Below are 28,000 nucleotides of genomic sequence, written 5' to 3' on the forward strand. Positions count from 1 at the left end.
ATGAATCAATGATGTTTAATAATAAAAAAAATCCCTAAAGATCTGTAACAAAAATATTACAACATAATAAATTATATAAAACACAAGGTGTATAAAGTAAAAGACATCAAAAAGGTGTTTATTCACAATATTTATGGTGCTTTTTGGAATTGTAACACTAAATTTATAACTAACTACAGTAATATATGTCCTATTACTGGTGATTGAGGTCAAGTATTTAGATTGTTCTTTATGAAGACTTTGTCCTGTATCTAGAGCAGCTCTACAATTAACATATGGTCCTTGCATACTCATTTTACAGTTATTCAAAGAAAGAAAATCCAGTAAACAACCAAAACTTTTCCATCTCTAAATAACTCTAGTTTTACTGATACAAATCTTAATAAATATCATTTACAAATTTGTAGATAAAAGTATCCAAAATTTAGGTTTAAAATGTTGAAGATGTCAAACATTTCTTCTATGAATGTAACTCATCAATATATGAAAAATATCACATCTATAAATATTTTTCAGATTGATCATCTAATCTACTTGTAACATTAATCTTATAGAAAAAATTTTTGATTTAAATACCCTTTTCAATTTTGGCAAATTTAAAGGAAGGCATACTTGATAAGTCTAATATCTTAAAATATATAAAAACTGTTATTCTGATATTCCACTTTTCCAAAAATTTTACAATTAAATAACAATAATTTTACCAGTCAGGTATGCTATAGCCTGTAAATGCAGTTGGCTATGGTAGGCAGGGTATAAATTTTTTTAAATTTATTCGGTTTTGCTTCTGAAAAATATCAATTGGCCAATTTAAGCAAGAATTTTAATGGATGCATGTGTGTACTGAACAGTATCCTGAGAGTAATATGCATAAAAAGTTGCCAAAATTTGCTTTTTTCAAGTGTAATTATGACATGATAATAAGACATAGAAAGAGGAACAGCTTCAAACTCTTATTTTTTTTTCTGTTGGTTGGCAAATGATCAAAATATAGTAGTCATTTATTTGGAATAAATCAAAAATTGGTGTCAAAAACAGAAAAAAAAAACCTTTTTATTCCAACTTATTTTCAGTGGTAATTTGAAAAAGTCAATATGTGAACATACGAGGCATTTTGATTTTAGATTTAATTTTTGTAGTTAAAAAAGATTTATCTTCATTTTATATTTATCTGCCAAAACATCTTATCAAACTCTGTACCCTTATATCAGGTAATTTTGCTAACATAGAGTTACATGGGCGGACTACAGGACAAACAAAATTACCGGCCAGTATTGCATCTCATTTGATTAAAATCCACTTGGTTCTGGACAAAACTTTTGGTTTTTACCGTTATGTATATACTAATTTACCTGATAGGGATATACTAACATTACTAATAGTGTAAAAAAGGTAATAATGATATGAAGCCTTATCACAGATTCTTTGATGAGAGATCACCATACATTGAGCTTATCAAGGGAGATAATCAAAATAACATACAAACAGATATATAACTCACAAAATATATTAAAGCTGCACAAGATTATGTCTATAGGACGGAATGTACAACACTGACTCTGTTAAGACCATTTAAAAAACTTTCTTAGTCTTTTATCACTGACCTAGATCATATTTATACATTGAATCACATCTGAATTACAGTGTAAAGTGTGACAATAAACAAGGAAATATATATCTGGCCAGTTACCTACAAGACATAACAACTAACACCAATATACTATACAGTTAGTTATGTGAGGTTGTAATGGGTCACTTCAAAAATGAAATTGCATCAAGGCAAAGTAATTGTTTTTGACCTTATCGATTGGTCCTAGCCTTCACTGGTCAACATAAATCATAAAAACAGTAAATAAACTCCTAAATTCGTCTACCGGTATTCTATTTACATACACATGTATTTACTATTTTTTTTAAAGATTACCCAAACTGATCCTGTATGTTAACAAATTAACATTTGGTACTATACTTGTGTGTGTAGCTTAATTTGAATATCATTCAAAAACATAACAAAAATAAATCTTTAACTGATTTTAAATAATTTAATCCAGTATTATTTTCATTTTGAATAACTATTTTAATTTTAATGTTTCGGTCACATTTTGCTCATGAGTTATGGAACCGAAATTTCGACAATTGACTACAGCACTTTATTCTAAAACTGATCATTCAATCTAACATTATACATAATAAACCAAAAAACATCCTGATACTCAACTCTTATAACTACATTTCTGCAGTTTAAATATCTTAAATTGAATGTTTTATATATATTCTGTTCTAAAAGAATTTTATGCAATCAGAACTTGCTAAGTAGTTTCAAAGTCATTGTTATAGAGGCACATGCAATCTTGGATTTATTGCATATTGAGGTATTAAATATCAAATTTCAAAGTCACATGATTGCCATACTCCAATCAGATTGCTGAGATTCAAATAAAGCATACACATAATGTAACTGTATTGTGATTGTCTTATAAATTTCTGCAAGTATTTCAGCAGCTATAATTTGAGTCATGCTTGATTGAAATTTTGGAAAGAGATCACAAGACCGAACCCTTCAGTCTGAGACTTAATAATGCTTATAAGACGGTATACCTTAAAATATTTAAGTTTTGAAACAAAATTTCAAATTATACTGTAAGATTTATGCTTAAAAAAACTTTCAAATTATCAATTTTAAAAACTCTTAGACCAAAAGATCACTAGTACCTAGTAGATGGTTCCAGCTGTCTACAACAACATATTATACAAATAGTAGACAGTATGAACTGACAATTTTAACATTGAATCAATTATTTGGACATAGTGTGTATTGGTTCTCTCAAGGCTTATTCTTCCTGCACCCTCTTTTTACGATTACGTCTTGCTGCTAACTTCTCTTGTAAACCCTGGTCAAGTCTTTGTTTATTCATTTCCTGAACTTTTGTAAACTCTGACTTTTCTTTTGTATATTGATCTTTGAGCTTGTTGATATTTCCAAACAACATTTCTTCCGATGGTGGTGGTGCCAGGTCCTTCAGTGGCATTGGCGTTGGGGGCGGCATGTCTTTAGACTAATATAGAAATAGACAAGTAAAAAGTCATTAATTTCACATAGTCCATATATATACTGTGAACCAACTAATTTTCACGACTTTAGAAAAATAACACAAATATAAATCGTTGCAAATATGTTGAACTTCAATCTTCTCTTATATCAATAAATCAATGAAATTAAAAGTTCGCAAAAAACAAATCACTGTGAAGTCGAATAGAAAGGGCCAAACGTGAAATAAAGAATCTACGTAAATAAGTTGGTTTACAGTACTAGTATATTGGGGATTCATTATTATTACAATTTGTTCACATGGAGTAAATGGAAAATATATATATATATATATATATAGAAGATAGTTCATTGATTTGGGAAATCAGAGTCATTTGAAATGTTTGGCAGCAGTAATAGACTTTCACTAAAAATGGATGTACATGATATTAAATGATATAGCTCTGAATTAACCAGTGATCTTTCTTCTCCCCATAAACCTAACAGGGTTTGATCTAGTGTATTTCTGAAGCAGAGGTATTATTGTTAGAGAAAAGGAAGAAATCTACCTTATTTTTGCCAATTTTTTTTCCTGATTTTTATATAAGTTTGTGAAGGGATGCATATATCCCTGCCCCAGACTTCCCCACACCCCCCTAATTTTTCAAGATTTTCACTGCTAAAATATTAACTATAAGACATACTGATCCTTCTGATCCTGGAACATCATCAGCATCAGTCAAACCAACCAGTTCTTGTTCTACCTGTGAGTCATTTACTTCTTCCTGGCCTGAAATTAAAAGGGGAGATAATTCCAAAAATATCACAAGGGAGACAACTAATAGCTCAACTTTACAAAGTGAAAATCAGTGATTTAATATACAAAATGATATACATGTACATATTTTCTAAAACAAGTAATTTAATAGATTTAAAGTAAAAGTAGTTTTTAATATTGTCAAATGAACTAGTCAGATTACCATGTGAAAGAACCTTTTTCTTGAATTTTAAGTAAGTTTTCATTCATAACATAACAAAAGTATCATATGGTAACTTAATACAGAATTTGTGAAATCTGAAAACAAAAAGTGAGATATATTATCTTATTTCCCATCATCCAGATTACATTTACAGTACTAATTTACACTACATCTGAGCTCACATGGATTTTTCTTTTTCTACCTGCCCACCATGGGGAGACAACTGTAGGGAGCCTACTCATGTCCACTCAAATTTAACATAAAATTTTGTAAAATCATTAAATACATGAGCATTTCTTATTTTCCTAAATTATTGTATAATCTATTCTTATGGTTAACAAAACAAGAATTGTCATGTGCACTCAAAGGTGGGCAATGGGGACATCTAAAAAGTTTGGCACGGGTCCCACCATGGACGAGTGGGGCAAAATCCATGCGAGTTGTAGTGATTGAGAATGAGAGAATGCATAAATGTTAGTAAATAGAGAACACACCATCTTAGTTATATCTGCAGGGTCAAAGTATAAATTCACAGAATATAAAGCTTACATGTGTTACTGAGAACATATGGACAATCAAATGGAAAGATAACCATTTTCCATGAACTGAAAATTTTGAAACTTTAACCTACAAATCAATTGTTGTGCTGAATAATAACCTTTTGCTCAAACATTTCAAACATGGCAGGAAAACCATATTTCTCCTATAAATTTTGACATGACAGAGAAAAACATTAATTTAGGTATTAACAGTTTGAACATTTTTGTCTTATCTGATTGGGTGAATGGAACACCACCTTATTGTCATTGGCAGTATGTTTATATGTATGTGTTGTATATTCCTCCTTTTATTCGGGACGACATCAAAAGATCAATGTAGGATAAAAAACTTAAATCAAATAGTCTGGGGGTGGGGGGTTAAAATTGTTGCAAGTTTTGGTTATCCAAAATCGATTTTACATATATCCATATTGGTCAATCAATTTTTCCCAAATTAAGTTAAGAGGGGGGTGGGGAAGTCAGTGAAAAAACTATGTTAATTAAGTTTTTTATCCTACATTGAACTTTTGATGTCGTCCCTTAGGAGCACAGTAATTAAGTACGGTTTGAAGAAGTTATAATTTAACACATTTTATTGCACCTCAAGAAAATTAGTGATGTTATGATTGGTTTAACGCTGTCATGTGGTAACCCCTTATGGATCCCTATGGGGTCAGTATATTTCGTAGGGAGTTCATGACATCATAAAATTGAGAATGGAAATGGGGAATGTGTCAAAGAGACAACAACCCGACCACTGAACAGACAACAGCAGAAGGCCACCAACAGGTCTTCAATGCAGCGAGAAATTCCCGCACCCGGAGGCGTCCTTCAGCTGGCCCCTAAACAAATATATATACTAGTTCAGTGATAATGAACGCCATACTAAACTCCAAATTGTACACAAGAAACTAAAATTAAAAATAATACAAGACTAACAAAGGCTAGAGGCTCCTGACTTGGGACAGGCGCAAAAATGCGGCGGGGTTAAACATGTTTATGAGATCTCAACCCTCCCCCTATACCTCTAGCCAATGTAGAAAAGTAAACGCATAACAATACGCACATTAAAATTATGTCTACTATAAATGGTGATGTCATCTATTAGTGTGATGGTATTTCTAAACAAAACTTGGCAGGAAAAGCCGTGTGTGTGATAAATTCGTTTCGGGGGTTAGTAGCAAACCATATAACTTATAGTATCAGGAGGGACATCTATGACAGACAAAATGTAATTCAAGGTTTATTAAAATGCAATTTCAGAAATAAAATGGAAGGAAATAATCACTAATAAAAGTCTATTATAAGTATATGTATCTGCTTTAGCCATGTCTGATAAGGTGAAGTTTCCCAAAATCAGAATTCTGTTGGAAGTAATGGTATTTATGTCTGATAAGGTGAAGTTTCCCAAAACCAGAATTCTGTTGGAAGTAATGGTATTTATGTCTGATAAGGTGAAGTTTCCCAAAACCAGAATTCTGTTGGAAGTAATGGTATTTATGTCTGATAAGGTGAAGTTTCCCAAAACCAGAATTCTGTTGGAAGTAATGGTATTTATGTCTGTTAAGGTGAAGTTTCCCAAAACCAGAATTCTGTTGGAAGTAATGGTATTTATGTCTGATAAGGTGAAGTTTCCCAAAAACAGAATTCTGTTGAAAGTAATGGTATTTATGTCTGATAAGGTGAAGCTTCCCAAAAACAGAATTCTGTTGGAAGTAATGGTATTTATGTCTGATAAGGTGAAGTTTCCCAAAAACAGAATTCTGTTGAAAGTAATGGTATTTATGTCTGATAAGGTGAAGCTTCCCAAAACCAGAATTCTGTTGAAAGTAATGGTATTTATGTCTGATAAGGTGAAGCTTCCCAAAAACAGAATTCTGTTGAAAGTAATGGTATTTATGTCTGATAAGGTGAAGCTTCCCAAAAACAGAATTCTGTTGAAAGTAATGGTATTTATGTCTGATAAGGTGAAGCTTCCCAAAACCAGAATTCTGTTGAAAGTAATGGTATTTATGTCTGATAAGGTGAAGTTCCCCGAAACCAGAATTCTGTTGAAAGTAATGGTATTTATGTCTGATAACGTGAAGTTTCCCAAAACCAGAATTCTGTTGAAAGTAATGGTATTTATGTCTGATAACGTGAAGTTTCCCAAAACCAGAATTCTGTTGGAAGTAATGGTATTTATGTCTGATAAGGTGAAGCTTCCCAAAACCAGAATTCTGTTGAAAGTAATGGTATTTATGTCTGATAAGGTGAAGCTTCCCAAAAACAGAATTCTGTTGAAAGTAATGGTATTTATGTCTGATAAGGTGAAGCTTCCCAAAAACAGAATTCTGTTGAAAGTAATGGTATTTATGTCTGATAAGGTGAAGCTTCCCAAAACCAGAATTCTGTTGAAAGTAATGGTATTTATGTCTGATAAGGTGAAGTTCCCCGAAACCAGAATTCTGTTGAAAGTAATGGTATTTATGTCTGATAACGTGAAGTTTCCCAAAACCAGAATTCTGTTGAAAGTAATGGTATTTATGTCTGATAACGTGAAGTTTCCCAAAACCAGAATTCTGTTGGAAGTAATGGTATTTATGTCTGATAAGGTGAAGCTTCCCAAAACCAGAATTCTGTTGAAAGTAATGGTATTTATGTCTGATAAGGTGAAGCTTCCCAAAAACAGAATTCTGTTGAAAGTAATGGTATTTATGTCTGATAAGGTGAAGCTTCCCAAAAACAGAATTCTGTTGAAAGTAATGGTATTTATGTCTGATAAGGTGAAGCTTCCCAAAACCAGAATTCTGTTGAAAGTAATGGTATTTATGTCTGATAAGGTGAAGTTCCCCGAAACCAGAATTCTGTTGAAAGTAATGGTATTTATGTCTGATAACGTGAAGTTTCCCAAAACCAGAATTCTGTTGAAAGTAATGGTATTTATGTCTGATAACGTGAAGTTTCCCAAAACCAGAATTCTGTTGGAAGTAATGGTATTTATGTCTGATAAGGTGAAGCTTCCCAAAACCAGAATTCTGTTGAAAGTAATGGTATTTATGTCTGATAAGGTGAAGCTTCCCAAAAACAGAATTCTGTTGAAAGTAATGGTATTTATGTCTGATAAGGTGAAGCTTCCCAAAAACAGAATTCTGTTGAAAGTAATGGTATTTATGTCTGATAAGGTGAAGCTTCCCAAAACCAGAATTCTGTTGAAAGTAATGGTATTTATGTCTGATAAGGTGAAGTTCCCCGAAACCAGAATTCTGTTGAAAGTAATGGTATTTATGTCTGATAACGTGAAGTTTCCCAAAACCAGAATTCTGTTGAAAGTAATGGTATTTATGTCTGATAACGTGAAGTTTCCCAAAACCAGAATTCTCTTGGGAAGTAATGGTATTTATTATCAATACAAATATAATCAGTTTGGTTAAAAATGCCCATAAATACAGAAGTGTTTATTCTTTCCCCTTGTTCATCTTGCTGAAGTTAAAAGAGTTCACTCCATAAATGTGACAATGGCATGAAAATATGATCATATTTTAAACAAAAAGTCATATAATCATACATAAGTGCAACCTTAAACCCACAAGCTTTCATAACCTTTGACGTTAAGCAATCTAATAAAACAGGCAACCACTTCACCATTATTTTTGTTGTATGGAAGAATAGGTTTGGCAAAAACTGAGAAAACATGGATAAATAAGAACTATGATAAGAGCTGCATTCATTTAATTAATTTTCAGTAAAACATTGTGAGTTATACATGTACCTTGTTCATTCTTATATCAAAAAAAAGATAAATATTTCAACTTTTTCTTTAATTTGAGAGACCTACTCATTATACAGTAGCTGAGTAATGATAGCAAACTGGGTTTTTATTACATTTATTATTGTTATGAAGGGCCATAACTCCCTAATTATTATAAGCAACAGTGAATTTGTCAATACCAAACTTGACCTCCATTTTCCATCAGTGACAACATATTAAATTTGAAAGGCATTGGTTGAATTGTTTTCAACTTCTTGCATGGAAATGAATTAAAATGCCATTTTTCAATTAATCAAGGACCATAACTACATATTACAAAATTTAAAAAGCATTTAATTTGATTGAATCATTTCATCAGTTAACACCTAGAAACAGCTGTTGACTTGCCCACCCACTGTCAAGCCCCAAACCAAAAACTCAAATTCCATTGGAAATCCTGGTTAAAAAAGTAACACCCCCATCCTTCAAAAAAAAAATGAAAAAAAATTGAGAGAAAATGCTGTTGAAAATTGTCAAATTAAAACACAAGAATGATTATAATGCAGCTCATATCCAGGAAGTTTAATCTGTTTTCTCTATGACAATAAAAAGACATACCTTTAAGCTGTGATAAAACTGTAGAAAATATTATGAATTTAATGATATCAGTTAGTACATGTTGTAAAGAAACTAGTCAGACTTTTACTGTCATCAGATTTTACAATAATATGCTTACTACTGTGTAGAGTATATACCTTGTACAGCCAGCAAACAGAATAAAAAAAGATGAGATAGGCTCAAACATCACATATAGTTTTGCATACACAGTGTTCTAGCTAAGATTTAAAGGGAAGAGGGGTACAGTATTATGACGAAGGGCTCATTAGTGCCAGGTCTTGTTTGAAAAGGACAACTTGATGTGTATCCAAAAATACCCTAATTCAAACAACAACAAAAAAAACCCATAAAATGCACTCAATTATATACATGTAAATTATATTTATCTAAAAACTTTTATGATATTTTTAAGTCGTAAAATGTTTTTTCTTAGTAAAAATGATTTATTTGCATTGGAAAGTATTAATTTTACTAACAGAAAAATGAATAGGTCAGAACTACAGGGGCAGAGGGGTGCCTAGAAAGGGTAAAGGGGTACACAGAAAAGACAGAGAGGAGCTGCATCCCTATATTTTGGGCTAGCAAGGCCACTGATACATTATATGTATAATATATAGTTTGCTTTCATGATGAATAAATATAATTTATATGATCATCCACGTAGCGGAAAGGATATAGAGAGGAGTTTTTTAATTTTTTTGGATAGAGTTATTTGTCTGGAATAAAATTGACATAAATAAAACTGGTATTAAAAAATTAAACATTTGATATTTTTGAAAGTAAAAGGAGAAGGTATGATTTTCATCTGATGTGTAAAAAGGTGATTAGAAATGGTAGCATGCAACGTTTTGTTTTCAGTGAATTTTCAGGGCCTTCTACTTCTATAAACTAAAATCTTCTGATTGAAGACTTTACAAAAACAGTGTGGGAATGTCATAAATAAGATAAAAAGGAATGAAACTGGTTGCTAAGGTTTAATAACTCTATATCCCTTCCTACTATATTTTGATCATGTTTAATTTCTAATACACTAGTTATCTCCCCTTTGTATGATTTATATTTACCACACTCCTGTTGTCTTTGTAAACCTTAGGACACATCAGAGTATAAAAAATTATCAATCTGCTTAGACACAGTGTAAAGAACCATATAGATATATCTTTTACGGTCCACAAACAATTTCTATATCTAATCTGCCGACATTTTTTTAATACCCTAAGCTGTTCTTTAAATTAAACTAACTTACATACATGTAACTTAAATTTTAAAACAAAAAGTTAAAAATTTCAAACTCGTTTTATTGAGAGCAAACTTTTACAGGCAAACATTTTTCAAGACTAGCAAAACTGCTGAATAATATATGTAAATTTTACCAAGCATAAGCACTGCATTCTAGCATTGATTCATTTTTTGTAGTTTTACCTGCTTTTAACAGAAAAAAAACCAAAAAACTATTGAACATTTTTTGCTACTTTAAACAAATTTCACTCTAAGGTAATATTAACAAGAATCTGTGTCACTTGAATGTATGCCCTGCTAACACTATCACAATTTCATATTTAGTGAACTACAAAATATGGGTCAAAACACTAATTTGGCATACATTTTACAAAGTTCAAACCATAATGAAAATGTTTGTGTACTACTTTCAATTTGATGTTACAACAACTTCACTGTTAACTTCAGAATTCTTAAACTCAAATTTAATCTGATGCAGGAAAAACAGACTAAAAGCCAAAAGCACAGACCTCAAATCTAAATGCCCTCCTATTAATTGTATATAGGGCATTCGGATTCTCCTTCAGCTTACATTATAGACTACAGAAGGTATCAGCTTTTTTATGTTAATATTAATAAAATCTCTTAACACACATTATTACGCAAGCTCACAATAATCAACCTTTCTTTGTGTTTTCTCACCTTTTTGACCTAAAGCTAAATTAACAAACTGTAAGTGAGAACTACACAAACATTACAATACGATTAAAATACACATATATTTTACTAAGATGTGGCCTATTCAATTTAAGCATAACTCTTACTTTAAGAAAGGGGACAATTCAAATAAATCCTGATCAAGCACATTCATGTAGATATCTGTTATAAACATTTCATTGATATCATATACCGACATTTAAAACAAAACAAGTCACTGTTGGAAAAAATAAAAAAAATAAGTTTAGCAACCAAAGTTCATAGATCATGTAGATAATTTGGTATTTTTTTTTAATTAGTCACTTTCATGACATTTATATTAGGGCTATTCCATTAAAATGTATGTGGGAGGGTTGGAAGGGAAGTTTAATTATTGAATGTAGGTGATGGGTCTTTTTTCAGTATGCATCTATTACCATTATGCAAAATTATCTAAAAAATGGTTCTTGGTTGTAGGGATATTTTGAAAGTCCCTTCCTACCCTCCCACATACATTTTAATGGAATAGCCCTCAACAACTAACATGTTCTGTAAATGACTTACTAGCATCAAGATTACAGGTTCCTCCGTCTTTCTCTACCGATTCCTTCATCAGCCTCAATCTCTCAATCCTTAATTGTTTAGCACATTCTCTTTCCTCATCTGAGGCTGATTTGAAATCCTTTTCAATTACAGATGTTAGAACCTAAATAAAGAACAATATAGCTATAAGAAAATACTCACTGATCTTGTTTTTGATTTTTTGTCAGATATTCTGAATCCTCTGGTTTTATCCATGTAGTGCCATTAAAAAATTTGAAGTTGAGTTGAGCACAAACTAGATCAAACCAAAACTTTGTACTACCTTAAACCTAAATTTAACCTGATACAGTACAGACACACGTACAAAAAACATAATGCTCCTCTACAAACATAGGTGGGCCATATAAATAGGAAAATAATTCATTTAACTATTAAACTTGCTTTAACGTTATTGAATTGAATTTCTATTAAAATAAGTAATCATTTGTATAGAATGCACGCAAGTTTTCTGTTAATATCTTCTACATATGGTGGTACTTTTGACACTTGTTCCATGGTAAGATTGAAAACTTTTCTATTGTTCATAATCAGAGTTCAAACTCATTTTTACAAAAAAAAATAAATCAAAGAATTATCAAGCACCTTCAAGACAGGAGGATTTTGGAAAGGAACATTCTTGCCTGGTAAGAACTAAAATAAAAATCATTTATTTTAAAATAAATAAGCTGGCTTAGTAACAGGTGAAAATGAAAATGAGTCAGAAAATATCCTCCCCACCCAGAAAAATAAAAAAAGTCCCCTTTACACTATCAAACAACTGTAGAAGGGTAAAGATCCTCTTGTGTATTTTATCCATGTAGTGCCATGGTGATTCCCAAACAGCATGTTTATAGACTTACACTATCAAACCATTGAAGTAAGGCATACGACCTCTTGTGAGTGACACCGTAACAGTTCAGGGCGTGTTTATAGACTTACACTATCAAACCATTGAAGTAAGGCATACGATCTCTTGTGTGTGACACCGTAACAGTTCAGTGCATGTTTATAGACTTACACTATCAAATCATTGAAGTAAGGCATACGACCTCTTGTGAGTGACACCGTAACAGTTCAGTGCATGTTTATAGACTTACACTATCAAACCATTGAAGAAAGTCATACGACCTCTTGTGAGTGACACCGTAACAGTTCAGTGCATGTTTATAGACTTACACTATCAAACCATTGAAGTAAGGCATACGACCTCTTGTGAGTGACACATTAACAGTTCAGGGCATGTTTATTGACTTACACTATCAAACCATTGAAGTAAGGCATACGACCTCTTGTGAGTGACACCGTAAAAGTTCAGGACATGTTTATAGACTTACACTATCAAACCATTGAAGTAAGGCATACGACCTCTTGTGAGTGACACCGTAACAGTTCAGGGCATGTTTATGTCTGTCGGTTGTCATCATATCTATGTACACATTAGCCGTAGCTTTTTGTAGTGTCTTGATCTCATCCTCCTTACAATAGGGGAACTGTATGTTACTCAGGTATTTCTGTGTGTTCTGTAAGTTCTGGACTGCTGCTGACAAGTTGTTTCTGGTTTCTGTTGCCATGGTATACATTGTTTTTGTATCTCTGAAAACACAAATATGGAGATGCTTGGCATACGGTCATAAAACATTACTCTGCACACGGATTACAAAATTTGTGCTTGAAACACCACATCCAGTATTTTAAGTGATTGAATTCTGAGTCTGATTACAATAATTGTACTCGAAATTTTTATGACAGCAAGGCTAAACATAACACAATAATATTTTTAGTTTTTGGAATCTCATAAAAGAATCTTCAAAATTGAAAGGAGCTTTAATCCTTGTGTTAAATATTGAGGAGAATTGGTTAAAGAAAGGTATACCTTAATGAGCGATATCTTAAAAAATTGATGAAATTTTTCATTGAATCTGGCAGTATAAATGCTTCATATATCATTTTTGATATTTATATGCAGTTTAACATGTTCCCAAAGAACACATTATTTTATCAAAACCCAAAATATCACCCAATAAGTAAACATTGCATGAAAGCAAATTTGAGTTCTAGACAAAGTGTTTACACACAGACAGAAAGATGGAAGTACTGACAGACAGACAGACAGACAATCAATATTATACCATTTTACGTCCCATTCAAGAAGGGGGAATAAAAAAGTTTAAACAAAGGCTTGAGGTTCCAGTGTCCATGTTTTATGATACACAGTATCATCAGACAATAAACATTATAAATATTAATGGTGACTTTTTTGGGAAACATTTTAACAATGTCTGATTCAAAATGGCCATACTGTTTCATAGCAAAGAATGAAATTTAATCAAAGTGCTTGTGAGCACTGAAGGGTAAAGATTGCTTTCATTTTTCAATTGTGTGAATTTAAAATAAAACATTGAATTGTATTTAACTAGGCAAATTATAAATTTGAGTTAGAGTTATCTAACTTAGTTTATGATTGTACATTTGTAGTTAAACCTATTTTTATAACAGATTTATATGCCACGCATTACTGATGCTATTTAAAATATTTTTTTTTTCAAAGGTATGGTAATCATATTTTAACTTAAATATCTAAGTACATTAGAAAATGAAAGGATATGGAGTAAATGTACATGGGACAAAATCACACACAATACATAGAAAACACAGAAAATTATCAATGAACAGGGCTTTTATTCCTGTTCCATCTTGACAGTTGATGTAGGGTCTTCAACAATGAACGAATCATTCATACCCTACAACAAGGTCAAGACGGCCCCTAGCTTCGACTTAAGCGGTATTATTGATAAAAATAAACCACAGTTCACCTTCTTGCTCCCCACCCGCCTGGGAGTGCCAACTTGTGCGATGCTTGTGTATGACGGTTCTCCAGTCGAAAGCACCAGGGATACAAGAAAAGTGCAGTAATTTTGAAAGACATCGATCACCGCTAAAATATGCCTTGAAGTTACACATGTCGGGAGCGGTCAATGAATTACATAATTTATAATTACGGGCAAGGTTTTTCAACATATATTTGTCATACATTACCCAACAGAAGACCAATAATTTTGAAATAACGAATGATAGACAATACATATAAAACTAAAAAAAAACAAATGATAAACAGCACGGGGCACATCGAAATATATGCAAGAAAACCTAGCAGTTTAAAATAGTTTGAATGGGCAATATACAAAACAGATGACCAGACCAGTATTTTGAAGAAATTCAACCAAACATGAAATTTTGTATACCATATCAAGAAATTGCATGACATTGACTGGATAGGAACTAAAGAATGATCACTTCACTACACTATTTTGTTTGAACTATCAAAGGTGGTGACAAACCTTGCAACATATAAATATCAAGTCATTACCATAAGGAATTTGATTCCATTTCATGCAATCTTTACCCCAAAAAGGCTTCACAAGATGAATACTTACGATTTGTCTAGTTTACCCAACTCATCCCACTTTTTGACAGCATATGCTAATTGATTGACAGCATGTTGTAAAAGGACTTTACCATTGGTCCATTTATATTTGGCCACTCCCACTCTATTTCTCTTTTCTATTAGCATGTCCATTTTACTTTCCAGTTCATTTTCTTTTTGACTTCCATAATCACCTTTGAAGATGCTGGCTGAAATTCAGAGTGACAACCTAAATTACAGTTACTGTAAAACAATTTTAGGGAGCCACTTATTTTCAAGATTTGTGTGAGTAAAAAATTAATATAAATATTCACAAATATATGTTAAACCTGGATTTTCCTTTACATAATAACATCAAGAAAATAAGTAAATGGCAAACATAAATAAAAAATTCGTAAGGGTTCCGCGGAACCCAGTGTCTCGCCTACTTTTTCTGTTAATCGCAGGCTCAACAAAAATGAGGAAGTAAATCAATAAAAATATTCCTCTTGATACTATCTTTTGATTGTAAGAAGCTTCTGTCCAAGTTTGGTAAAAATCCAGGATAGTTTATGAATCTAATTAATGTTTAAAATCTTTAACTGCAGACTGACTGTAATGTTAACTGGAAGAAAACAAAATTTCCTTCTAGATACTAGCATTTGATTATAAACAAGCTTCTGTCCAAGTTTGGTACAAATCCAAAATAGTACAAGAAAGTTATTAAAATTTTAAAAACTTTAACCACAGAGTGAATGTGTTGTTTCCTGGCAGAAAATCTAAGTCCATTTAAAAGTAAAATACGGAAAAAATGGATCTATTTTTTTACAAAATTTCCTTCTAGATACTAGCTTTTGATCATAAACAAGCTTCTGTCCAAGATTGGTACAAATCCAAAATAGTATAAGAAAGTTATTAAAATTTTAAAAACTTTAACCACAGAGTGAATGTGTTGTTTCCTGACAGAAAATCTAAGTCCATTTAAAAGTAAAATAAGGAAAAATGGATTTTTTTTTTACAAAGTTTACTTCTGGATACTATCTTATGATCATAAACAAGCTTCTGTCCAAGTTTGGTAGAAACCCAGGATAGTTTAAGAAAGCTATTAAAATTTTAAAAACTTTAACCACAGAGTGAATGTAATGTTTCCCGGCAGAAAAACTAAGTCCATTTATAAGTAAAATACGGAAAAAATGGAATTTTATTTTTACAAAATTTACTTCTGAATACTATCTTATGATCATAAACAAGCTTCTCTCCAAGTTTGGTAGAAATTCAGGATAGTTTAAGAAAGTTATTAAAATTTCAAAAACTTTAACCACAGAGTGAATATTTGTGGACGCCGCCGACGGAATGTAGGATCGCTATGTCTCGCTTTTTCGACTAAAGTCGAAGGCTCGACAAAAATGGCTATATCAATTCCTTATGAAAAGAATACTTCAGACCTATCATAGGAAAAAAACATTATAAAACTTACAATAGGATTTTGTAGATAGTTTACGATATAACTTAACTTTTTGGACCAGTATTTCATGCTACCAGGTCCAATATTTTGACCGATTCTCATGATTACAGTTCCAACATTTCGAACAATTATCTCAGGGTCCCAGGTCCAACCCTTTGGACCAGCATCTCATGCTTCCAGGTTCAACTTTTTGACCAATTATTTCAGGGTCCCAGGTCCAACAATTTGGACGACTATTTCATGTTTCTTGGTCCAACTTTTTAAACTATTAAGAACTGTTTAAGGTCATTGCCCTGACAATATTAATTATTTGTTTTTTGTCATGTGTATTTGTTTTCTCATCTTTTAAATCCACCACTCATAGCTACACATTAGTTCTTGTTGTTCACTGATGAGTTGGTCCAATTGTGTTATACAATATCTTCCCACACATATGTAAACATCAATAAGCTTCTTCCAACACATATGTAAACATCAATAAGCTTCTTCCCACATATATGTAAACATCAATAAGCTAACAGCAGCAAAATCAAACCTTAAAGATATCTAAAAAACTTGTCTAGATTTGTCATCTCCCGAATCTCCCCCTCATATGTACTGTGGATTTATAATTATTTGTGGGGTTCAAATTTTGTGTATGTTGTGGGCATAAGTAAACCACTAATTTAAAGGTTCAATAAAGTATGAGTTTCTATATGCATGCATTTCATACAGCCAATCGTTGAAATCAAATTTCCATAAAAATAATTTTTCCTCTATCAACGAAAATTGATGCCCTTGAAAATTATAAATCATTTGACTGTAAATTCAGAAATTTTGTGAGGTTTTAAAAATACGAATAATGTGACTTGGTGAGTTTGACTGTATTGTAATAATAATAATTTGCATTCTGATATCTGATACTGAATGAAGTTTTCCAAAATTGCAATAAATAATCTTGCATTTTTGTCCATTTAAAAACAACGCAATGATAAATGCATGCAATAATTTCTGAATTTACAATAATTCCTCTCGTTCAGCATGTTCAGTACAAATGGAATGTCCAGTTTTGTCATCCTATAAAATCTATCATTGATACCTACACAACAATACCTCTTGTTGAGGGACAAGTTTGTTTAGTTTTATCAACCCTATTAAATATATCCTTCTTACATACACAATAATTCCTCTTGTTCAGTGACAAGTTTGTCTAGTTTGGTCACCCCCCTTTTATATCTATCCCTCATACATACACAATAATTCCTCTTGTTCAGTGACAAGTTTGTCCAGTTTTCTAACCCCTTTTAAATCTATCATTCATACATACACAATAATTCCTCTTGTTCAGTGACAAGTTTGCATGGTTTGGTCACCCCCTTTTATATCTATCCCTCATACATACACAATAATTCCTCTTGATCAGTGAAAATTTGACTAGTTTTGTCACCCCCCTTTTATATCTATCCCTCATACATACACAATAATTCCTCTTGTTCAGTGACAAGTTTGTCCAGTTTTCTAACCCCTTTTAAATCTATCATTCATACATACACAATAATTCCTCTTGTTCAGTGACAAGTTTGCATGGTTTGGTCACCCCCTATTAAACCTTTCCCTCATACATACACAATAATTCCTCTTGTTCAGTGACAAGTTTGTCCAGTTTTCTAACCCCTTTTAAATCTATCATTCATACATACACAATAATTCCTCTTGTTCAGTGACAAGTTTGCATGGTTTGGTCACCCCCTATTTAATCTTTCCCTCATACATACATAATAATTCCTCTTGTTCAGTGACAAGTTTGTCTAGTTTTGTCACCTCTGGTTGAAGATTCTTGATTTCTGCCTGGATATCTTGGATTTGTTTTGTGATTCCTTCTAAATCTTTCTTGGCCATTTCTTCTTTGTTTAAAGCTTCTAAGTACTCAGCCTGTTAATGATAAGTGAAAACATTTTTCAGCCTGGACTCATACTGCCTCATGTAGGGAGGGTGCCATGCTCTGTGAATGGCAAATACACCTTGCAACAGTTCTCTGAGAGTCTGTAAATGGCCTGTTGTAGCAAGGCAAAATTTTGTTTTTTATGATTTATACTAATTTTTGTTGATGTCCTGGGTAATTTTTTCGGTGATCCACAAATATAAAAGTACAACGAATTGCAAACTTCAAATAAGCTTGTCAGCAGAATGTGTAAAAACAAGGAAATGCAATTTTTTCTCAATCCACAAAGATATGTACTGTAAATTTAGAAATTATTGTTGGTTTTTATTAATGCGTATAATGAGACGGAGAGACTTTCGATCGCAATAATAAAAACTCACATTCTTATATAGATCTGATACATATATCTGTAAGCAGATTTTTCTGATATCGCAAAGATTTATCTCGAATTTTTGTCCTTTCTTCCAAAATCACATTAATAAACGCACATAATAATTTCTGATTTCACATTAACAATGAAAATAAATGAATCAATAGTATCCAATGAATCCCATTTTCCCAGTGGCAGTTGAAAGTTTGCATCCGTTATCTCTGTTGAACAAGGTAAAAACCCAAGATATTGGATTTATTGTTAATTAGCACTGAATATGCATGAAATATTTGCCACTGGCATTTAAGCAAGCAACAATCCTTCTAATCAAGTTACATATAAGTTTATGAATGTTAACAGTATAATATACATGAATATAATCTACCTATGAACATTGATGAATATTATTATAATTTTGCTGTTACAATATAAATATAACAATATAATTTGTTGACATGGTTGATGAGGATCTGTGTTGGGATCTTCATTTCTCGATTTTTTTCCCCATTTTTCACTAATCTTTATTATTCTCTATTTTGTAAACACTATTCATACCTTTGTTTATGACTGATTTTTGACAGTGTTTATTTTATTTACAACTTCACCAAGTAATTTTGATTTATATAGATTTAGCCACTTGTCTGTTGTTGAGGTCCATTTACTCTTTTTATCATCCTTATTTTTGTGTCACTGGGTAAAAACTGGCCGCCAAAACATAAGTCAATTTAGTGGTGAAAGTGGTGTTTGACATCAACAATCAATCATCGTCAATGATGATTAGAATTCAATTTAAAAATCATACTTTGGAAATAAAATTATATCTCTAACATGATTATCAAGTGAACAAAAAAATAACAACAAATTGTATTGGGTTAATCATGATTACTCTTTTACCATTCAGAAACATCAGAATCATCCTGTTTGTTAGGAAACCCCAGGAATTATCCTGTTTGTTAGGAAACCCCAGGAATTATCCTGTTTGTTAGGAAACCCCTGGGAAATTATCCTGTTTGTTAGGAAACCCCATAAATTATCCTGTTTGTTAGGAAACCCCAGGAATTATCCTGTTTGTTAGGAAACCCCAGGAATTATCCTGTTTGTTAGAAAACCCCAGAAATTATCCTGTTTGTTAGGAAACCCCAGGAATTTTCCTGTTTGTAAGGAAACCCCCGGAATTATCCTGTTTGTTAGGAAACCCCAGGGAAATTATCCTGTTTGTTAGGAAACCCCTGGGAAATTATCCTGTTGGTTAGGAAACCCCAGAAATTATCCTGTTTGTTAGGAAACCCCAGGAATAATCCTGTTTGTTAGGAAACCCCAGGAATTATCCTGTTTGTTAGGAAACCCCAGGAATTATCCTGTTTGTTAGGAAACCCCAGGAATTATCCTGTTTGTTAGAAAACCCCAGAAATTATCCTGTTTGTTAGGAAACCCCAGGAATTTTCCTGTTTGTTAGGAAACCCCCGGAATTATCCTGTTTGTTAGGAAACCCCAGGGAAATTATCCTGTTTGTTAGGAAACCCCTGGGAAATTATCCTGTTGGTTAGGAAACCCCAGAAATTATCCTGTTTGTTAGGAAACCCCAGGAATTATCCTGTTTGTTAGGAAACCCCAGGAAATATCCTGTTTGTTAGGAAACCCCAGGGAAATTATCCTGTTTGTTAGGAAACCACAGAAATTATCCTGTTTGTTAGGAAACTCCAGGAATTTATCTGTTGCGAAGACATAAATTTGTATAACTAATTGGAAACCCCTGAATTTCTCCTAATCATTAGACCATTGCTATTTCATTTAAAACCTAATCCTTCACTCAGTCTGTATCACATTTATAAATTTGTTCATTGTCTTGAAAACAAAGGATAATAATCACCAGGATTGAACTTGTTCTTGAGACATTTCTTTATCTCCTTGGAAACCACAAGAATTTAACAGATCTTTATACATTTGTTTTGGAAACATAGAACATTTTAGACATAGAAACCCCCCTCCACCAGCAGACATTGTTCCCTCCCGATTGAAATCCAATGAATTTACCTGTTCTTTGGACATTTGTTGATCAAACTTAGCTTTGCCAATAGCTGCCTGTATTTGCCCACCTTTACCAGATAAATCATCCACATCAGCCTTCTCTTTTTTCCTGAAATTCAAATTATTCAGAATTTTTTTATCATTTGTTAAATCTTTCTACATGTTTTATATGAAACAAATCTAATAGGTTTGCGAGTTTATATGGAAGAAAGATGGTAAGTATGGACTGAAAAATGAGGGTATTCTTTTATAGGGATTAACATTTTGCTTTGAAACAGGCCACCTACAACAGAATTAAAACAGGTAATCAAAATCACATTTTTAATTACCCCAGGTCTGCCGACAAGTCCCTAAAAGAGTTATTGCTACTGCTAGGGTTCGTTTATGTAAGAAGGCCATGGCACTCTTCCTCATATTTATTATTCCCGTTCAAACTGTCAGAATTAGATTGTTTATTCACACATCCCACAAAGCCAAAAAGAAGTCCCCCAAGTTTTACAGTCAGACAAGTCCAGCAGTCACAATACTGTGGTCATGGATTGATAAAATGAAGAAGATAATGATCCATTTCTATGACGATTGCTATATAAACATTGGATTTTAAATGATTTAATCATGAATTTTTAAATGACTCATATTCAATAGTATTGTTGAAATAATGGTAACTTTTGTTCTCCCAGATCCATTTAGGCTACTTAAATCAACTTGATAATTGGATTATGTTGTTTGTCTTTAACTTGATAATTGGATTGTGTTGTCTGTCTTTAACTTGATAATTGGATTGTGTTGTCTGTCTTTAAATTGATAATTGGATTGTGTTGTCTGTCTTTAACTTGATAATTGGATTGTGTTGTCTGTCTTTAACTTGATAATTGGATTGTGTTGTCTGTCTTTAACTTAATAATTAGATTGTGTTGTCTTTAACTTGATAATTAGATTGTGTTGTCTTTAACTTGATAATTAGAATGTGTTGTCTGTCTTTAACTTATTGTTTTGAACCGACCCCTTGTTATATTTTCAATTTTTTTAAGTTGAAACTTCTTTCTAATGTTCAGTTACAATTCCACCAAATTGTAATCTCATAAAATATCACTTTAACTGAATCTATCATTCAAACAAACGCTACAATTTTATCTTGTGGCAAAAATTTCTATTTTCAGTATCAATTCAAACCAGCATAAACTTTAGCAATGAATTTGCTTTTCAATTCTAAATCAATGCGCTAATCAACAAGATATAAAATGGTTAATCTCAAATATGCAATGAACATTTTCATTTGCCTTTTTTCTTACACATAAACACAATTGTGATAAAAATACATATATATCCTTTAACTAAGCATTCTTAAATATGTACAGAATAATTCATACTGATCATTTATAAGTTTGTTTAGTGTTGTCTTTACATGATTTTGATCAACAATATCGAAATCATTTTAATGGGCTCTAGTAAATTTTTATTTCAGCTGCATAAAATTGTCATTAGTTTTTGAACTGAAAATTGAATTTCAATCAACTTGACAAATATTGATATAGAATTCCCTCAACAGAAACATTTTCCCAAGGACCTGGGATGCTGGGGTTCTCTATGTCTTTATTTTTGTAATTTTGTAGGACATTTTTCTCTTGTCTAAATATCTTATAATTAGCACCCAAAATTCTTTATTCTTAAGTTTTTGGGGCCGTTTTCTCTATTCTTATATTTTTTGGGGCCTTTTCTCTGTTCTTTATATTTTATGTCCCTTGTTCTCTGTAAACCCCATCCAGACCCTCAATGAATATCACAGAGCACTTAACAAACGTAATCAAAGTGTATTATTATACAACTAACATATAGATCCACTAATGTTGACACAAACTGTAAATTACCATTAAAATTAATAAAACATTAAAACAAATCAATACCGATTGAACTTTATCTTCATGTAACAAATTAAGAATGCATCGAATGTTATCAGTGGAGAAACAAGTCCAGTGTATTGATTTTACTTTTAGTTCATAAGTTTACTTTTAATTCATAAGTGCAATCATTAAAATAAAAACATTTAATGATTTAACAGTATAAAGTGAAATCTTTTTCAGAAAGAAAGAGACTAATCCATTCAATCAATCCATATTTTGTTACAAAATAATTACCATGTTAGACATGATGTTATAGAACAGCTTAAGTACATCAACTGAATCAATAAAAACAGAAAACACCATGTTCCTTAACAATAAAGAGGCTTGGTATTGTACCTTTTATTCCAATCTAAATTGAACTCTTCTTTTTCCAACCCCTGAACAGTTTCATCGATAGACTTTCGTTTTATCTTGACAGTCTTTGTATACATTGATAGACTTATGTTTTATCTTGACATTCTTTGTAGCCATTGATAGACTTACGTTTTATCTTGACAGTCTTTGTATACATTGATAGACTTACGTTTTATCTTGACATTCTTTGTATACATTGATAGACTTATGTTTTATCTTGACAGCCTTTGTATACATTGATAGACTTACGTTTTATCTTGACATTCTTTGTATTCATTGATAGACTTATGTTTTATCGTGACATTCTTTGTATACATTGATAGACATGTTTTATCTTGACATTCTTTGTATTCATTGATAGACTTACATTTTATCTTGACATTCTTTGTATTCATTGATAGACTTATGTTTTATCTTGACATTCTTTATATTCGTTGATAGACTTACGTTTTATCTTGACATTCTTTATATTCGTTGATAGACTTACATTTTATCTTGACATTCTTTGTATTCATTGATAGACTTATGTTTTATCTTGACATTCTTTGTATACATTGATAGACTTATGTTTTATCTTGACATTCTTTGTATACATTGATAGACTTACGTTTTATCTTGACATTCTTTGTATTAGTTGATAGGCTTACGTTTTATCTTGACATTCTTTGTATTAGTTGATAGACTTACGTTTTATCTTGACAGTCTTTGTATACATTGATAGACTTATATTTTATCTTGACATTCTTTGTATTCATTGATAGACACGTTTAATCTTGACATTCTTTGTATTCATCGATATACTTATGTTTTATCTTGACAATCTTTGTATTCATTGATAGACTTATGTTTTATCTTGACATTCTTTGTATTTATTGATAGACTTATGTTTTATCTTGACATTCTTTGTATTCATTGATAGACACGTTTAATCTTGACATTCTTTGTATTCATTGATATACTTACGTTTTATCTTGACAGTCTTTGTATTCATTGATAGACTTACATTTTATCTTGACATTCTTTGTATTCATTGATAGACTTACGTTTTATCTTGACATTCTTTGTATACATTGATAGACTTATGTTTTATCTTGACATTCTTTGTATACATTGATAGACTTACGTTTTATCTTGACATTCTTTGTATTCATTGATAGACACATTTAATCTTGACATTCTTTGTATTCATTGATATACTTACGTTTTATCTTGACAGTCTTTGTATTCATTGATAGACTTACATTTTATCTTGACATTCTTTGTATTCATTGATAGACTTATGTTTTATCTTGACATTCTTTGTATACATTGATAGACTTATGTTTTATCTTGACATTCTTTGTATACATTGATAGACTTATGTTTTATCTTGACATTCTTTGTATACATTGATAGACTTACGTTTTATCTTGACAGTCTTTGTATTCATTGATAGACTTACGTTTTATCTTGACATTCTTTGTATTCATTGATAGACTTACGTTTTATCTTGACATTCTTTGTAGTGTGTCTTGAGCTGGGATTCAGTTTCCTGTACATCTTTTAGCTGGTCTTCTTTCATCTTCAAGCTCTTTCTGACGTTTTTAATTTCCATCATATGTATCTCATTGTCAAGTCTCACATAAGTTTGGATTGTTTCCATGGTAATTTTCTTCTGTAAATAAAAAGTATCTCATGCATAAAAACTAACCAAGATACAAGGCCTACAATTTAGTATAGCAAACACATGTTTTGTTTATATGTAAAAAAATAGTTGAAAGGCCAAATAAATTACAAATTTGAAACTAAATTGCTTTGAAAACCAAAAATAGAAAAAAGATTTTGTGCCAAATCTAGCGTAGGCGATTCCTTACATGCTTCAAATAAACAATATAAAAATAAGAAGACATGGTATGATTGCCAATTAGACATAACTCTCCACCAGACACCAAATAAAGTAGAAGTTAACAATTATATGTCCTTGTACGACCTTAAAAAATTAGCAAAACCATATTATTATTATGTTTTTGAAATCTTATTGGCATTACATATATATGATTGTTATAGTGGTATAACGCTGAAATAAAGTTTGTGATTAAGGTTTCTCTAAATACTCCATTTTTTTCATTGACAAATTTTGAAGAACTACAAACATCTCCCTGATCTCTGTACTTTAAGAAATTAATCATAACTTAAAGGAAACTTTGTTATTGCAGCAGAAACATCAATTATTATTATACATGTACATGTAAGATAAGTTGACTTTCCTGCTTTAACATATATATTAGTTCATCAAAACTCTCTGTGTACTTTTCTGCATCTGTAGTTGTAGTATTCTCTTGCATCTATGTATGTTAAAAAAAAAAACCTGTTTTTTTTTCCATTACATGGACAGTGAAGATTATTATCATGGTTATACAAATGTAAATGGTTTTACTTACATCTCCCATTTTTAGTTACTTTTCTTTACTACACAAGAACACAATATTAATTTACCTAAAAAACAACAAATATAATATATAAACAAATAAAATATGATAGTCTTCTAGAATGACAAATATACTAAACTCAGTGCAAGGTATCAATATTGTACACCCTGCTAATTTTGAAAATTATTATTATACAGATAATTCAGAAATTTTTTGGTGCATTTAAGATCGCAATTGCTGAACAATTGACAGAGATGCGATTTTCATAATTACGATTTCAGAAAATGGTAAATATATATATATGGATACATTGCTTGATACATGTATGAATAACTCTTACTAAAAAATTAAAAATGTAATTTTCTTTGCAAAACCTATCCCGTTGCATTTTCGCAATAATAAAAAAGTTTACATTCAAACATTCAACTAGTTTTTGATTAATACCTTGTGTATTAATTAAGCAACAGGAGGTACAATGATGGACATTTAGGGCCATCATGGTGACCATATTTTTTATGGCCACCATTAGTAAGATAATGTAACAGGTAGTACTGTATAAATAACTCTTACTAAAAAATTAAAAATGTAATTTTCTTTGCAAAACCTATCCCGTTGCATTTTCGCAATAATAAAATAATTGCAAAAATTTCTGAACTTTTTATTATTGGAATGATAGACAAATAAAAACAACACTGACATGACTGATGTCAGATGATAATGATGATGGATTGGTGATAACTTACAATGGCAAATATTACATGCATACCAGGAAGAGAACATGCTAGTTTTGTTGTTGTTTGCTATAATCGTTATATTTGTTTTTCTTATTTGAATTGTTTCTAATTTTGTCATGTAATTGTCAGGTCCTTGAATAGCTGACTATAGGGTATGGTTTTTTTAATTGTTGAAAGCTGTACGGTGACCTATATTTGTTAACATCCATGCATGTCATTTAAAAAGAACAATAATAATAATAAATTCTTTATTTCAAGAGGGTAAAATTAGTTAGTTACAACTCAGGCCCTCGCATACAAATGATGACTGATTTGGATTCTGGTGGATAGTCTCTATGGTAATCATACCACACTGCCTTATTCTCACTAAGTTCAGAATTAGTGACCATAATTTAGAAATAGAAAAGGTTGCTATTATAAAATTCCTAGAAAGGATAGAATATTTAAACTGTGCCACTTGATTGAGGATGAAAAACACTTCCTCCTTGAATGTAAATTCAACAAAAATCAGTCAACATGGTCAACAAGCCCGAAACTATGAATGAATTAGAAAAAAAATGTGTGTGTTTTCTTCAATAATTTTGCCTTTTGACATAAAAAGAACAAAAGAAATATGTGCATATATAAAAATCTAAATACCATTTAAATATTCATTATGTTATGGTTTGTGTTAGTCCGAGATTGCTCCGACGTCCAACGGCTGTTTTGCCAGACAAGCTGGGGCCCATGTCAATCCCAGCTTGTCTGGCAAAACAACTGTTGGACGTCAGAGCAATCTCTGACTAAGTTTTTATAGTTTTACACATGTATGTTGATGAAATTGTGAAATAAATACATGAAATATCCAGTGTACATGTATGTGTTAGAAAAAAATATAGTATTATTTTATGCTTTGTCGATTTTATATACATGTATATTGATTGGGGATGAAATTGTGTCCATAAAGCATCAAAATTAAACTATTTCTTTGTAACATTATCATGCCTTCTAGTCATGATACAATTACGACACAACACAAAATACATATCAAAACAAATTTAACTCTTCGTTTTCTTCATCCAATCAACCAAGGAACAATCAGCTACAAATTGGTCACTGTGACTTTCAAATTATATACTTTTTACAGATTTATGAATTAATCAGTTAAATTCAAATATATTATACAACTTTTATCACCATTTGAGTGCATTTAAGGTGGTACCTAACACTACAGGGAGATAACTCTGTAAAAATCAGCTAAACGTTTTAATTACGTTGTATTGTTAAGGAAATATTAAGCTTCTCAATGATCAAAATATAGGTTTGTCAAACTGCTATATAACCAATGAAATTTTTCTGTTAAAGTGGTTGGTTCAAATTTTTTGAAATTTTTATATTTTTGTCGAAGGGTTAAAGTAAACATTTTGTCAACATTTTATGAAAATTAAACGAGCCAAATTAATATTAGTCAAGGTGTTGGGTACCACCTTAAATAAGTTGGTAAAAGTTTGCAATTGTAGGAATTTACCCTGGTCCCATTAGCAGTGGAACGAGTTTGCAGTGGTACATGTTTGCTATTAGAAGTACGAGTTTACATTGGTACAAGTGCAATGGTACAAGTCTTAGTACCGTCCCTAGGCTACCGGGCCTAGCTAGGGATTGGCAACCTGTCTCTATAGATATCGGTCAGCATCGTAATTAGTATGTCTTCCAGAAACTTGAGGGATCCTGACAAACTGAGATGTGCTTCTTACCGTCATTACCGAAATCCTAATGCATTTCATATCGAACTTGACTGATCGATAAACTTGAAGACTTGAAGACCCAGATATATATATCACTTTCAAAATCAAACATAAGTTTTTCCTTCTGTTGCAAAAATTAAAAGAATGAATCTTATTGTAGGAAAAGATGTCATCCTCTACCTCACACTTACCGAATAGATGTCAAGTTATGAAATAAAAAGTATAATTTCGAAATGTAAATATTATGGAAACATAGACAATATAGTCTAATTGTTTCACAGGAAGTGACGTTTCCCTTAGC

The 28,000-nt window shown here is 31.5% G+C and overlaps 2 protein-coding genes across 24 annotated transcripts; one reads left to right on the forward strand and one right to left on the reverse strand.

Moving 5' to 3' along the window:
• Position 1: 1 nt before the first annotated feature.
• LOC127731599 (uncharacterized) lies at positions 2-27,999 on the reverse strand. 4 transcript variants are annotated; one of them, XM_052240349.1, is made up of 12 exons: positions 27,891-27,999; positions 25,254-25,308; positions 24,315-24,487; positions 20,585-20,687; positions 18,014-18,170; positions 14,826-15,024; positions 12,757-12,984; positions 12,331-12,361; positions 11,374-11,515; positions 8,896-8,913; positions 3,733-3,818; positions 2-3,056 (listed from the first exon to the last, which is right to left on the reverse strand). In XM_052240349.1, exons 2-12 carry the CDS (start codon positions 25,260-25,262, stop codon positions 2,832-2,834), a joined length of 1,371 nt encoding a protein of 456 aa, XP_052096309.1. In that variant the 5' UTR covers positions 25,263-25,308; positions 27,891-27,999; the 3' UTR covers positions 2-2,831. The 4 variants fall into 4 exon arrangements, with proteins under 4 accessions (XP_052096309.1, XP_052096307.1, XP_052096310.1 ...); XM_052240347.1 differs by lacking the exon at positions 12,331-12,361 and having other exon boundaries at positions 12,726-12,984; XM_052240350.1 differs by lacking the exons at positions 8,896-8,913; positions 12,331-12,361 and adding an exon at positions 10,816-10,830 and having other exon boundaries at positions 12,726-12,984.
• On the forward strand, positions 5,626-8,810 carry LOC127731600 (nuclear pore complex-interacting protein family member B3-like). 20 transcript variants are annotated; one of them, XM_052240353.1, is made up of 10 exons: positions 5,626-6,058; positions 6,116-6,172; positions 6,230-6,286; positions 6,344-6,400; positions 6,743-6,799; positions 6,914-6,970; positions 7,142-7,198; positions 7,313-7,369; positions 7,541-7,597; positions 7,712-8,810. In XM_052240353.1, exons 1-10 carry the CDS (start codon positions 5,876-5,878, stop codon positions 7,958-7,960), a joined length of 888 nt encoding a protein of 295 aa, XP_052096313.1. In that variant the 5' UTR covers positions 5,626-5,875; the 3' UTR covers positions 7,961-8,810. The 20 variants fall into 20 exon arrangements, with proteins under 20 accessions (XP_052096313.1, XP_052096312.1, XP_052096316.1 ...); XM_052240352.1 differs by lacking the exon at positions 6,344-6,400 and adding an exon at positions 6,515-6,571; XM_052240356.1 differs by lacking the exons at positions 6,344-6,400; positions 6,743-6,799 and adding an exon at positions 6,515-6,571.
• Position 28,000: the final 1 nt, after the last annotated feature.

This window comes from Mytilus californianus, unplaced genomic scaffold (assembly GCF_021869535.1).
Source record: "Mytilus californianus isolate M0D057914Y unplaced genomic scaffold, xbMytCali1.0.p SCAF_20, whole genome shotgun sequence".
In the NCBI taxonomy this organism is placed as follows: Eukaryota; Metazoa; Mollusca; class Bivalvia; order Mytilida; family Mytilidae; genus Mytilus; species Mytilus californianus.

Coding starts and splice junctions, on each gene's coding strand:
- LOC127731600 (XM_052240353.1), top strand. CDS start 5,876: ATGTCTGATAAGGTGAAGTTTCCCAAAATCAGAATTCTGTTGGAAGTA. Junction 6,800..6,913: donor TGGTATTTATGTCTGATAAG/GTGAAGCTTCCC, acceptor ATGTCTGATAAG/GTGAAGCTTCCCAAAACCAG. Junction 6,971..7,141: donor TGGTATTTATGTCTGATAAG/GTGAAGTTCCCC, acceptor ATGTCTGATAAG/GTGAAGCTTCCCAAAACCAG.
- LOC127731599 (XM_052240349.1), bottom strand. Junction 18,171..20,584: donor AACAAATGTCCAAAGAACAG/GTAAATTCATTG, acceptor TATCATTAACAG/GCTGAGTACTTAGAAGCTTT. Junction 15,025..18,013: donor TGAACAAGAGGAATTATTAT/GTATGTATGAGG, acceptor TCTGAATTTCAG/CCAGCATCTTCAAAGGTGAT.